This window comes from Oncorhynchus clarkii, chromosome 3, assembly GCF_045791955.1.
Source record: "Oncorhynchus clarkii lewisi isolate Uvic-CL-2024 chromosome 3, UVic_Ocla_1.0, whole genome shotgun sequence".
NCBI classification, from domain to species: domain Eukaryota; kingdom Metazoa; phylum Chordata; class Actinopteri; order Salmoniformes; family Salmonidae; genus Oncorhynchus; species Oncorhynchus clarkii.
In genome coordinates, this window is record NC_092149.1 from 59,351,148 (window position 1) to 59,365,338 (window position 14,191).

The 14,191-nt window shown below is 43.8% G+C and overlaps 1 protein-coding gene across 5 annotated transcripts in view; it reads left to right on the top strand.

Moving 5' to 3' along the window:
• Positions 1–14,191, top strand: part of LOC139399943 (tyrosine-protein phosphatase non-receptor type 4-like) — a 105,778-nt gene that overhangs the window by 65,146 nt on the left and 26,441 nt on the right. For 3 of the 5 annotated variants that reach the window (XM_071145088.1, XM_071145083.1, XM_071145109.1), the window contains exons 12-15: positions 46–218; positions 888–956; positions 1,520–1,654; positions 8,924–9,082. In XM_071145088.1, the coding sequence (XP_071001189.1) occupies positions 46–218; positions 888–956; positions 1,520–1,654; positions 8,924–9,082 (536 nt within the window). The remainder of the gene's footprint in view (positions 1–45; positions 219–887; positions 957–1,519; positions 1,655–8,923; positions 9,083–14,191) is intronic. The other 2 variants (XM_071145095.1, XM_071145102.1) reach the window with 1 other exon arrangement.

The following is a 14,191-nucleotide window of genomic DNA, read 5'->3' on the forward strand; positions in this document are numbered from 1 at the left end:
GTCACTCACTGTCATTCTCTTTCCCTTCCCTCCCTCCCTTTACAGAATGAGACCAGGGAGACGTTGCTGGGGTTTAACATGGTAAACTACAGAGCCTGTAAGAACTTATGGAAGACCTGTGTAGAACACCACACCTTCTTCCGTCTGGACCGGCCCGTTCCCCCCCAAAAGAACTTCTTTGCCCACTACTTTACCCTGGGCTCCAAGTTCCGTTACTGGTAGGCGAAAATCCCCATTGCCACCCATGAGCATCTGCGTACACACACACACACACACACACACACACACACACACACACACACACACCCTTGCCAGCCGCAAAACACTGTAATTGAAATGTCAACACAGGTTTGCTAGGTCACAATGACAAGTTCCATCAATCATCAGTGTTTGGGGAGTTACATTAGCTGTTGGCTATCGTGCTCTCATCTTGGAGAAAAGTAGTTGAATTATTAACCATGCCCCAGAACTGAGCTTGTTTTTCAAAATGCTTTTTATTTTTAGGGGGAAAGGGGAGTTCTTCTATTATTCATTATGGACTCATTTCTCAGATGTAGTTTAGAAATAGTACAAACAAATGTAAACTGTTCACTGTTGAAATTTAAATACTTGAGTATTTGCTCTGAGCTGTGCTGTGAGTGGAGGTGATAAGGGGGCTAAAACGTCTGAGTTTCATCGTTCTAGATTGTGCTGTGACAAATCGGGGTTTTGGAGAAGTCTGAGACATGGTTGAAACAGAAACACGAAGTGGAGCAGAGTTTTTTTTTTATTTTTTTATGCATTATTGAAGCGCATGTTGGGAAGTAAGGTGCAGCACAGCAGTTTGTAATATGTGGCTGAATGGTATTAAATGATCGTTGGATGTTGTTTGAACGTTGTCTCTGCAGCGGGAGGACAGAGGTGCAGTCGGTGCAGTATGGCAAAGAGAAGGGGATCAAGGACCGGGTGTTCGCCAGGTACGTAATGCACCACAGCACTGTACTGTCTACATGTATATGAACAGATGCATTCTGAATGTATGTTAGGCCGCATTACTGCTGGTAGGTCCTCTAAGAGTATGCTATAAGAGTAAGACAGCCTTAAATCTGTAATGCCCAAAGTCAATATAGGAAGTGATGGTGAACGAGCACCAACCTAATTAGTGTTCATTTACTGCCTTATTATTGCCCCTCTACCCAGAGATGATGTAGGATGAATTAGTGGTGTTGATGGGCCAAACATAACATCCTAGTCTCACAGCTTATATCTTTATTTCTGAGCTGGGGCCTCAGTCAGCATCAACATCTGGGCTTAAGTCTGGATTGTTTCATAACTCTGGCTGTGTCTAAGATGGCATCCTATTCCCTATTTAGTGCACTCTATGTCGGCCCTGGTTAAAGGTAGTGCACTATATAGTAGTGAATAGGGTGTCTTTTTTTCCCCCATCTCCTTTATCACGCAGTCCTCCATCCCATTGGTCAGCAGTATCACTTTCTCCTTGGCTCGGTCATGTGATTGATTGTGTTTCCTTTCTGAGTAGGTCTCCCAGTAAGCCCCTGGCCAGGAAGTTGATGGGCGGCACAGACTGGGAGGCTGTGAGCCGGAACAGCTTATCAGACGAGAGGCTGGAGACCCAGAGCCTGCCCACACGCTCCCCACCCGGTACCCCTAACCAGTAAGTTCCTGACACGACTCCTTATAGCATGTCCTAATATAATGCCCACATATCATGACCTTCGAGAGGGCGAGACAGACGGTGCATTTGGGAAGTATTTAGACCCCTTCCCTTTGACCTAATTTTGTTGTTACAATTTTATTCTAAAATTGATTAAATTCATTTTTACTCATCAATCTACACACATTACCCCATAATGACAAAGCAAAAACAGGTTTTTAGAAATTTTTACAAATGTATTACAGTAATACCTTATTTACGTAAGTAGTCAGACCCTTTGCTGTAAGACTCGAAATTGAGCTCCAGTGCATCCTGTTTCCATTGATCATCCTTGATGTTTCTACAACTTGATTGAAGTCCACCTGTGGTCAATTCAATTGATTGATTTGGAAAGGCACACACCTGTCTATATAAGGTCACACACTTGACAGTGCATGTCAGAGAAAAAACCGAGCCTTGAGGTCAAAGGAATTGTCCGTAGACCAGCAGCTCAGTGGTGTTGATGGTGCTTTGTGAATGTTGACCTGTTTAAAGGTCTTGCTCACATCAGCTACGGAGAGCGTGATCACAGTCGTCCGGAACAGCTGGTGCTCTCATGCATGCTTCAGTGTTCCTTGCCCCTAATTGAGCATAAAAGGCATTTAGCTCATCTGTTAGCTCACGTCACTGGGCAGATCGTGGCTGCGTTTCCCTTTGTAGTCAGATTTTTTTCAAGCCCTGCCACATCCGACGAACATCAGAGCTGGTTTAATAGGATTCAATCTTAGTCCTGTATTGACACTTTGCCTGTTTGATGGTTCGCCTGAGAGCATAGCAGGATTTCTTATGAGCTTCTGGATTAGGGTCCTGCTCCTTGAAAGCAGCGCTAGCCTTTAGCTTGGTGTGGATGTTGCCTGTAGTACATGGCTTCTGGTTGGGAAATGTATGTACGGTAACTGTGGGGACGTTGTCGATGCACTCATTGGATGAATCCCGGAAGTCTGTGCAAGCAAAACAGTCCTGTAGTATAGCATCTGTAGTATAGCATCAGTGTTTTCTGACCATATCTTTATTGAGTGAGTCACTGGTACTTCCTGCTTTAGTTTTTGCTTGTAAGCAAGAATCAGGAGGATAGATTTATGGTCAGATTTGCCAAATGGAGGGCGGGGAAGAGCTTTGTCTGCATCTCGGTGTGTGGAGTAAAGGTGGTCTAGAGTTGTTTTTCCCTCTGGTTGCAAATGTGACATGATGGTAGAAATGAGGGAAAACTGATTTAAATTTGCCTGCATTAAAGTCCCCGGCCACTAGGAGCGCCGCTTCTGGATGAACATTTTCTTGTTTGCGTATAGTCTTATACAGCTCGTTGTGTGCGGTATTAGTGCCAGCATCGGTTTGTGGTGATTAAATAGATGGCTATGAATAATATGGATGAGAACTCTCTTGGTAGATAGTGTGGTCTACAGCTTATCATGAGGTATTCTACCTCAGGTGAGCAATACCTTGAGATTTCTTTAATTTTATACATTGCACACCAGCAGTTATTGACCCCCACCCCTCGTCTTACCAGACGTAGCTGCTCTGTCCTGCCGATACACAGAGAATCCAACCAACTCTATATTATCCGTGTCGTCGTTCAGCCACGTCTCTGTGAAACATAAGATATTACAGTTTTTAATGTCCCATTGGTAGGATAGTCTTAATTGTAGATCAATCAGTTGGTTTTCCCGTGATTGCACTTTGGCCAATAATACGGAGGGAAGTGGTGGTTTACCTACTCGTCGACACCTCATTCAGGAATACGTCTTTCCCGAATTGATTCCTTTGTTCGTACCCCTGAGGGCAATTGAACTTATTCCAGCGGCTGCTCCAAAACATCGCAGGTGGAGAAGAGGTATTTGGAGTGGACTTGTAGTCCGACTCAGGAGGCGTGCATACTATCCCCTATCGAGTATATTGCTTGCTAATGTTCAGTCTCTGGATAATAAAGTAGATGAGTTCAGGGTGTGGATCTCCTTCCAGAAAGACATCAGGGATTGTAAAATACTCTGTTTCACAGAAACATGGCTCTCTCGGGATATACTGTCCCCGTCCATACAGCCATCTGAGTTCTCAGTACATCGCGCAGACAGGAATAAAGAACTCTCTGGGAAGAAGAAAGAGGGTGTGTATGTTTCATGATTAACTTCTCATGGTGTCATTATGGTAACATACAGAAACTCAAGTCCTTTTGTTCAACCGACCTAGAATACCTCAATCAAATGCCGACCGTATTTCCTCCCAAGAGAATTCTCTTCGGTTATAGTCACAGCCATGTGTACTCCCCCCTCAAGCCGATACCACAACGGCCCTCAAAGAACTACACTGGACTTTATTCAAACTGGAAACAACATATCCTGAGGCCACATTTATTGTACCTGGGGATTTTTAACAAAGCAAATTTGAGGAAAAGTGTACCAGCGTTCTACCAACACATCGACGGTTACAGTTCAACAGGAAGTGTATAGGAGATTTTGTACCCAATGTGACTTTTAAAAACATACCCAAACCATAAACTGTGGATAGATGGCAGCATTCGTGCAAGAACCACTGCATTCATCATTGGCAAGGTGACTGGGATTATGTCCGAATACAAACAGTGTAGTTATTTTCTCCGTATATCAATCACAGGAAAAACATCCGTACAGAGACAAAGTGGAGTCACAATTCAACAGCTCCGACACGAGACGTATGTGGCAGGGTCTACAGACAATTACGGACTACAAAGGGTGTCCGCGACGTGGCTGGTTTTCCGTCTTGCTTCACCCGCTTTGAGGGTAACACAGTGCCACCGATGAGGCCAGCTTCTAAGAACTGTGGGGGCTCATTCTCCATGGCCGAAATGAGTAAAACATTTAAGCATGTTAACAGGCTGCCAGCCCAGATAGTATCCATAGCCACTTCCTCAGAGCATGCACAGATCAGCTGGCTGGAGTGTTTACGGACATATTCAATCTCTCCCTATCCCAGTCTGCTGTCCCCACTGGCTTCAAGATTTCTGCTATTGTTCCCATGAAAGCAAAGGTAACGGAACTAAATCAGCTAGTTAAGGATCATATCACCTCTACTTTACCTGACACCCCAATAGATTCACAGAAGATGCAATCGCCTGCACACTGCCCTATTCCATCTGGACAAGAGGAATGCCTATGTAAGAATGCTGTTCATTGACTATAGCTCAGCATTCAACACCATAGTACCCTCCAAGCTCATCGTTAAGCTCGGGGCCCTTGATCTGAACCCCGCCCTGTGCAACTGCGTCCTGGACTTTCTGACGGGCCGCCCAAGGTAGGAAAACGCACCTCCGCTTTGCTGATTCTCAACACAGGGGCGTGCTCAGCCCCCTCCTGTACTCCTTGTTTACACATGATTGTGTGGCCACTCATGCCTCCAACTCAGTCATGAAGTTTACAGACGACACAACAGTAGTAGGCCTGATTACCAACAATGATGAGACAGCTTACAGAGAGGTGAGTGCCCTGGGAGAGTGGTGCCAGGAAAATAATCTCTCCAACAAAGCAACGTAGCTGATTGTGGACTTCAGGAAACAGCAGAAGGAGCACACTCCTATCCACATCGACTGGACCGCAGTGGAGAAGGTGGAAAGCTTAAAGTTCTTCGTCAGTGATGTGTACACCGATCTGAAATGGTCCACCTACACAGACAGTGTGGTGAACGTGCAACAGCGCCTCTTCAACCTCAGGAGTCTGAAGAAATGTGGCTTGTCACCTAAAACCCTCACAAACATTTACAGATGCCCAATTGAGAGCATTCTGCTGGGCAAAATCACCACCTGGTACCGAAACTGCACAGCCCGCAAGGTTGGTGCGGTCTACTCAACGCACCTACCCTTCAGGACACCTAAAGCACCCAATGTCACAAGAAGGCCAAAAAAATTGTCAAGGACATCAACCACCCGAGCCACGGCCTGTTCACTTCACTATCATCCAGAAGGCGAGGTCAGTACAAGTGCATCAAAGCAGGGACAGAGAGACTGAAAAACAGCTATCTCAAGGCCATCACATTGTTAAATAGCCGGCTTCCACCCGGTTACACAACGCTGCACCACTGCACCGTTGCTGCCCTATATACAGTTGAAGTCGGAAGTTTACATACACCTTAGCCAAATACATTTAAACTTAGTTTTTCAAAATTCCTGACATTTAATCCTAGTTAAAATTCCCTGTCTTAGGTCAGTTAGGATCAAATCAAATGTATTTATATAGCCCTTCGTACATCAGCTGATATCTCAAAGTGCTGTACAGAAACCCAGCCTAAAACCCCGAACAGCAAGCAATGCAGGTGTAGAAGCACGGTGGCTAGGAAAAACTCCCTAGAAAGGCCAGAACCTAGGAAGAAACCTAGAGAGGAACCAGGCTATGAGGGGTGGCCATTCCTCTTCTGGCTCTGCGGGGTGGAGATTATAACAGAACATGGCCAAGATGTTCAAATGTTCATAAATGACCAGCATGGTCAAATAATAACAGTAGTTGTCGAGGGTGCAGCAAGTCAGCACCTCAGGAGTAAATGTCAGTTGGCTTTTCATAGCCGATCATTAAGAGTATCTCTACCACTCCTGCTGTCTCTAGAGAGTTGAAAACAGCAGGTCTGGGACAGGTAGTACGTCCGGTGGATCACCACTTTATTTTAAGAATGTGAAATGTCTAAATAATAATCTAGATCGATTTCAGTTTTTATTTATTTCATCACATTCCCAGTTGGTCAGAGGTTTACATACACTCAATTAGTATTTGGTAGCAATGCCTTTAAATTGTTTAACTTGGGTCAAACGTTTCGGTTAGCCTTCCACAAGCTTCCCACAATAGGTAGGGTGAATTTTGGCCCATTCCTCCTGACAGAGCTGGTGTAACTGAGTCAGGTTTGTAGGCCTCCTTTGTTGTCCTTAAGTCATTTTGCCACAACTTTGGAAGTATGCTTGTCCATTTGGAAGACCCATTTGCGACCAAGCTTGAACTTTCTGACTGATGTCTTGAGATGTTGCTTTAATATATCCACATAATTTTCATTCCTCATGATGCCATCTATTTTGTGAAGTGCACCAGTTCCTCCTGCAGCAAAGCACCCTCACAACATGATGCTGCCACCCCCGTGCTTCACGGTTGGGATGGTGTTCTTCGGTTTGCAAGCCTCCCCCTTTTTCCTCCAAACATAACCATGGTCATTATGGCCAAACAGTTCTATTTTTGTTTCATCAGACCAGAGGACATTTCTCCAAAACTTACGATCTTTGTCCCCATGTGCAATTGCAAACCGTAGTCTGGCTACAGTGGAGCAGTGGCTTCTTCTTTGTTGAACGGCCTTTCAGGTTATGTCAATTTAGGACTTGTTTTACTGTGGATAATTTTGCTCCCAAGGATGAACCAGACTTGTGGAGGTCTTGGCTGATTTCTTTTTGATTTTCCCATTATGTCAAGCAAAGAGGCACTGAGTTTGAAGGTAAGCCTTGAAATACATCCACCGGTACACCTCCAATTGACTCAAATTATGTCAATTAGCCTATCAGAAGCTTTTAAAGCCATGACATCATTTTCTGGAATTTTACAAGCTGTTTAAAGGCACAGTCAACCTGGTGTATGTAAACTTCTGACCCACTGGAATTGTGATACAGTGAATTATAAGTGAAATAATCTGTCTGTAAACAATTGTTGGAAAAATTACTTGTCATGCACAAAGATGTCCTTACTGACTTGCCAAAACTATAGTTGTTAAATAAGTTTGGAGTGGTTGAAAACAAGTTTTAATGACTCCAACCTAAGTTTATGTAAACTTCCGACTTCAACTGTACATAGTTGGAATCACTGGCCACTTCAATAATGGAACAATTAAATAATATTAATATGTTTACATACTGCTTTACTCACCTCCATGTAAATACTGTATTCGATTCTGCTGTATTTTAGTCAATGGCTATATTTTATATATTTCTTAATTCCATTCTTTTACGTTTAGATATGTTTGTTGTTGTTGTGAATTGATAGATACTACTGCACTGTTGGAGCATTTCGCTACACCCGCAATAACGTGTATGTGACCAATACAATTTGATTTGATTTAGAGCTCCGAGACAGGATTGTGTTGAGGCACAGATCTGAGGAAGGGTACAAAAAAGTTTCTGCAGCATTGAATCCCCGAGAACACAGTGGCCTCCATTTTTAAATTGAATTTTGGAACCACCTAGACTCTTCCTAGAGTTGGCCTCCTGGCCGATCTGAGAAATCGGGGGAGAAGGGCCTTTGTCAGTGAGTTGACCAAGAACCCAATGGTCACTCTGACAGAGGTCCAGAGTTCCTCTGTGGAGACGAGGAAACTTCCAGAAGGACAACTGTCTCTGCAGCACTCCACCAATCAGGCTTTTATGGGAGAGTGGCCAGACAGAAGCCACTCCTCAGTAAAAGGCACATGATAGCCCACTTGGAGTATGCCAAAAGGCACCTAATGATTCTCAGACCACGAGAAATAAGATTCTCTGGTCTGATGAAACCAAGATTGAACTCTTTGGCCTGAATGCTCAGCGTCACGTCTGGAAGAAACCTGGCACCATCCCTAAAGTGAAACGTGGTTGCAGCAACATGCTGTGGGGATGTTTTTCAGTGGCAGTGACTGGGAGACTAGTCAGGATTGAGGGAAAGATGAACGGAGCAAAGTACAGAAAGATCCTTGATGAAAACCTGCTCCAGAGCGCTCAGGACCTCAGACTGGGGTGAAGGTTCACCTTCCAACAGGACAACGACCCAAAGCACACAGCCAAGACAACACAGGAGTGGCTTCCCATCCAACCTGACAGTGCTTGAGAGGATCTGCCAAAGGTGCTTCAACAAAGTATTAAGTGAAGGGTCTGAATACTTGTGAAAATGTGATTTTTTTTTTTGAATACATTTGCAAAAACCTGTTTTAGCTTTGTCATTATGGGGTATTGTGTGTAGATTGAGGGGATTTAATCAATTTTTGAATAAGGCTGTAACGTAACACGTAATGCGGATGAATTCAAGGGGACTGAATACTTCCCCACTGTACATTGTGAGGGAATTCTAGTTCCAATACCTTCGGTAATGGTACTGACACATTTCATTGCATGAGTGAAAGGAATTATACACATTTGTGTTTCAGAGAGCTGGACAGAACATCATACAATCCAAATAAAATAGAAGTTTTCCAACTGTGGATAGCGTACATTAATTTGCTTTGATTACACACACAATCCTCCTAACCACCGATTTGTGTGTATGCGTGCAGCCGGAACTCGTTTGTACAGGAAGGGACGAGGATGCGGCCGTCGTCGGTTGGGCACCTGGTGGACCATGTGATTCACGCCTCGCCCAGCCTCCCTGTCTTCTCCAATCACAAATCCGCGTCCTCTACCCAGGCCAACTCCATCAGCCTCGACTCTTCCCCGTAAGTCTGCTGCCACACGCTCACTCCAATCACGAGTCGGCCTCATCCACTCAAGGCAACTGCATCAGACTGGACTCCACTCGTAAGTCTGACCCCTTGTGGACACTGGACACACTGCAGTAGTGAGGAAGATGAGGTGGTTATGAGTAGCCCTGTTGACATGACTGCATGATCTGACCAGGAACAACTCTGGCCCCTAGTTATAGCCCGGTACAAGTGACTAGACCTACACTGAAACAATATGTTCGTGCTCAGAGAAAGACTGTCAAACATTATAATGGAAGATCTCTCACCAGCTCACTCCCAAAAGAACACCACTATATAGTTGTTAATGAGGATGAAAGTTGGTGACAGTGCATAGATTCCACTGTTAAAGTCCCCACTAAAGCCGCTGTCAAAAGTCTATGGGAGCCACGTTAAATTGGACTTGACAGTTCCAGTGCCATGCTGTCTACGCCGACTGCTGAAACAGCTGATTTTTAACGGTTAGCCTGTGGTCTGTGGCTTACAATTACAGTTCACACCCTTTCCCAAATGTCATTTAATGTTCTTCAATGGAAACAGAGACTTTGAAAACAGGCTGTAAAAAAAGTGAAGTGTTTACAGCTCTGGGGGCATGGAGGGGGTTCGGCAGGGCTGGGATGGAGCAGGATGGGGGTGGGGGGTGATCAACACAGTACTAGTAACAATAATAATGCCTTTGGCCTGTCTGACTGGAATCCATATCACCCTCTTAGGTCAAAATGCCCATGGCTCTAGTCTACTGCAGTGTTGGTCCACTGATATCTGAGAGTAGCCTAACCCCTAGTGTCTTTGACTTAGAGCCATAGAGGTCAAATTGTCCTAATGGTTCTGTTAATGCAGTAGTGGTTCACTGACATCTGAGCGTAGCCTAACCCCTGGCCTATTAGAGTTGGGTAGCCCTGATGAGTGGGGCTATGTTCAACTTGTAAACCCAGCTCTGGCCTCACCCTGTCCCGCTCCCACCCTCTGTCGTCCCTCTGCTCGACATCCCAACCTTCAGCCATCCCTGTACTCCAGTTCCTTTGGCTGCTATGTTCTTCGAGATGCCTTTCAGAGTTCCAGTAACTGTTTATTATTAGGCCAGATTGGGTAAGTGCCACTAGGAGTGGAGGACGATTAATAGCCTGTCTGTCGGAGTTTCTCCATATGTTACTGTCTTATCTTAGAGCAGGATTTTTTTTAATATGTTCTGCTGTGTTATCTTACCAAGAACTATGTCACCAGCATTAGTACAGATACTGCACCTGTACTGGGAATGGAGGGAATAGTTCTGACATGTACATAATCCCTATTTAAGCTATGCATGTGCACACAAACATGCCTGCACTCACCATATATACTTTCCCTTCCCATTTCACTCTCATTTCACTTCTGCATTCACACACAAGCACACGCGTACATGCACACTTGCATGCACCCACATTCCGTGCCAAGCCATTTGCTCATCTCTTTTGTCACTGACCCAGAAGATGACATAACCACCTGCTCACTATTCCTGAGAGATCACACATCATTGCTATATCCAGTGACACACACACACGCACATAGATTCTCTCTCCTGCTCTCTCAAAAATAAACATAAAAACAACCATATTCCCTGTCACGTAGCCTTAGCTCAGTGAGGATAAGGTTTCAGGCGGTTGAAACCAAAGCATAGCAACCAGGTCATGTAATACCTCCCCCTCTACAACCTGATCTGTAAACCAGGAAAACATCCCACTACACTGTCACTTGAAAGGCGGCTGACCCTAGACTGTCCTTTAAAGAATAAAGAGAATATTGAACTTTCCCTGACTTTACAGTCATTGTGAAAAAGGACCGCAATTGTAGCGCGTTATATCTTATTGTCTTGATGTAATTAGCGGAATACACCAATCTGTTTTTGTAAAGCTAACTATCCAGCATTTCAGACCAAAATACTCTAGCTTAAACTACTATTTGATAGTGTGTTACGTTGCGTCTCCCTGTGGTCAGTGAGCAGTAGTCCTGCCCGTCTCTCCCTCCCCCCAGCCCTGTGGCTGATGTCAGCATAGTGTCTCTTTATGTTGGAGAGGCCTGTCTGTCCTTCCTGCAGGGTCCCCCTCTGGACCAGGCCAGTGTCTCCTGTGTTGTGACACCAGCCCGGCATACAGGACGCTAAACAAAGACAATGTGCTGTGACTGGCCATGACTGGCCTCTACTCCCCCTGGGCCTCCTGCGAATTCTGTGGTTGAATGACTAGGATGGTTAGGTACACTATAACACACCCCCACTGTGACTAGGTGGGTTAGGCACACAAAGAGCCATATACTGTATATAGAGTTCAGCCAGGTTTTAGCACGGCTGCCATGTTGGAGGCTTTATTCTTTAAATGCTTGTGGTGAAATTCTGTGATTACCCGCTTTAAACAAGCACAACATAGCAGCGTATTTAAGACCATTTTTATTGCGTTGCTTTTACTGTGTTGTGGTGTCAATAAATTGCATATCTGCATTTAATGGACATCTTCATAGGTTTTTGAAAACTATCAGAAATAACACCAACGTGGAAGCGGCAATTATCACTTAGCAACGACTATCGAGAAAGTGGAGGACAGAAACCGCATTGGACCAACTCTGTGTGTTTACAGTTGAAGTCGGAAGTTTACATACACCTTAGCAAAATACATTTAATCTCTCTGATCTCCCCATCCCGGATCCGGTATCAGGAATACAGACTCAAGCTCATTACCATAACGCAACGTTAACTGTTCATGAAAATCGCAAATGAAATGAAATAAATATGCCATCTCTCAAGCTTAGCCTTTTGTAAACAACACTGTCATCTCAGATTTTCAAAATATGCTTCTCAACCATAGGAAAAGCGTAGCATTTAGCGTAGCATTTAGCGTAGCATTTAGCGTTAGCATTAGCGTTAGCATCCAGCACGCAACATTTCAACAAAAACATAAAAGCCTTCAAATAAAATAATTTACCTTTGAAGAACTTCTGATGTTTTCAATGAGGATACTCTCAGTTAGATAGCAGATGCTCAGTTTTTCCAAAAAGATTATTTGTGTATTAGAAATAGCTCCGTTTTATACATCACATTTGGCTACCAAAAAAAAACGAAAATTCAGTCCTCAAAACGCTAACTTTTTTCCAAATTAACTCCATAATATCGACTGAAAACATGGCAAACGTTGTTTAGAATCAATCCTGTGTTTTTCACATATCTCTTCATTGATATATCGTTCTTGGAAGCATGGTTTCTCCCCTCAATCAAATGGAAAAGTACAAGCAGCTGGCAATTGCGCACCGAATTCCACGCAGGACACCAGGCGGACACTTGGAAAATGTAGTCTCTTATGGTCAATCTTCCAATGATATGCCTACAAATACGTCACAATGCTGCTAACACCTTGGGGGAACGACAGAAAGTGTAGGCTCATTCCTTGCGCAATCACAGCCATATAAGGAGACAATGGAAAACAGAGCTTCAGAAATTCTGCTCATTTCCTGGTTGACGCATCATCTTGGTTTCGCCTGTAGAATGAGTTCTGGGGCACTTACAGACAATATCTTTGCAGATTCTGAAACTTCAGAGTGTTTTCTTTCAAAAACTGTCAAGAATATGCATAGTCGGGCATCTTTTCGTGACAAAATATCGCGCTTAATACGGGAACGTTTTTTATCCAAAAATGAAATAGCGCCCCTAGAGATCCAACAGGTTAAACTCAGTTTTTCACTATTCCTGACATTTTAATCCTAGTAAAAATTCCTTGTCTTAGGTCAGTTAGGATCACCACTTCATTTAAAGAATGTGAAATGTCAGAATAATAGTGGAGAGAATGATTTATTTCAGCTTTTATTTCTTTCATCACATTCCCAGTTGGTCAGAGCTTTACATACACTCAATTAGTATTTGGTAGCATTGCCTTAAACAATTTAAACTTGGGTCAAACGTTTTGTGTAGCCTTCCACAAGTTTCCCACAATAAGTTGGTTGAATTTTGGCCCATTCCTCCTGACAGAGCTGGTGTAACTGAGTCAGGTTTGTAGGCCTCCTTGCTCGCACACGCTTTTTCAGTTCTGCCCACAAATTTTCTATAGGATTGAGGTCAGGGCTTTGTGACGGCCATTCCAATACCTTGACTTTGTTGTCCTTAAGTCATTTTGCCACAACTTTGGAAGTATGCTTGGGGTCATTGTCCATTAGGAAGACCCTTTTTCCTCCAAACATAACCATGGTCATAATGGCTAAACAGTTCTATTTTTGTTTCATCAGACCAGAGGACATTTTTCCAAAACTTACGATCTTTGTCCCCATGTGCAATTGCAAACCGTAGTCTGGATTTTCTATGGTGGTTTTGGAGCAGTGACTTCTTCCTTGCTGAGCGGCCTTTCAGGTTGTCAACATAGGACTTGTTTTACTGTGGATATAGATACTTTTGACCCAGTTTCCTCCAGCATCTTCACAAGGTCCTTTGCTGCTGTTCTGAGATTGATTTGCACTTTTTCGCACCAAAGTACGTTAATCTCTAGGAGACGGAACGCTTCACCTTCCTGAGCGGTATGACGGCTGCGTGTTCCCATCGTGTTTATACTTGCGCACTATTGTTTGTACAGATGAACGTGGTACCTTCAGGCGTTTGGAAATTGCTCCCAAGGATGAACCAGACTTGTGGAGGTCTACAATTTTTGGCTGAGGTCTTGGCTGATTTATTTAGATTTTCCCATGATCTCAAGCAAAGTTTGAAGGTAGGCCTTGAAATACATCCACCGGTACACCTCCAATTGACTCAAATGATGTCAATTTGCCTATCAGAAGCTTCTAAAGCCATGACATCATTTTCTGGAATTTTCCAAGCTGTTTAAAGGGACAGTCAACTTGGTGTATGTAAACTTCTGTCCCACTGGAATTATGATACAGTGAATTATAAGTGAAATAATATGCACAAATGAGATGTCCTAACCGACTTGCCAAAACTATAGTTTGTTTAACAAGAAATTTATGGAGTGGTTGAAAAATGAGCTTTAATGACTCCAACCTAAGTGTATGTTAACTTCCGTCTTCAACTGTATGTATGCATGTATGACTCTGGGTACACAGAATAACACACACCCA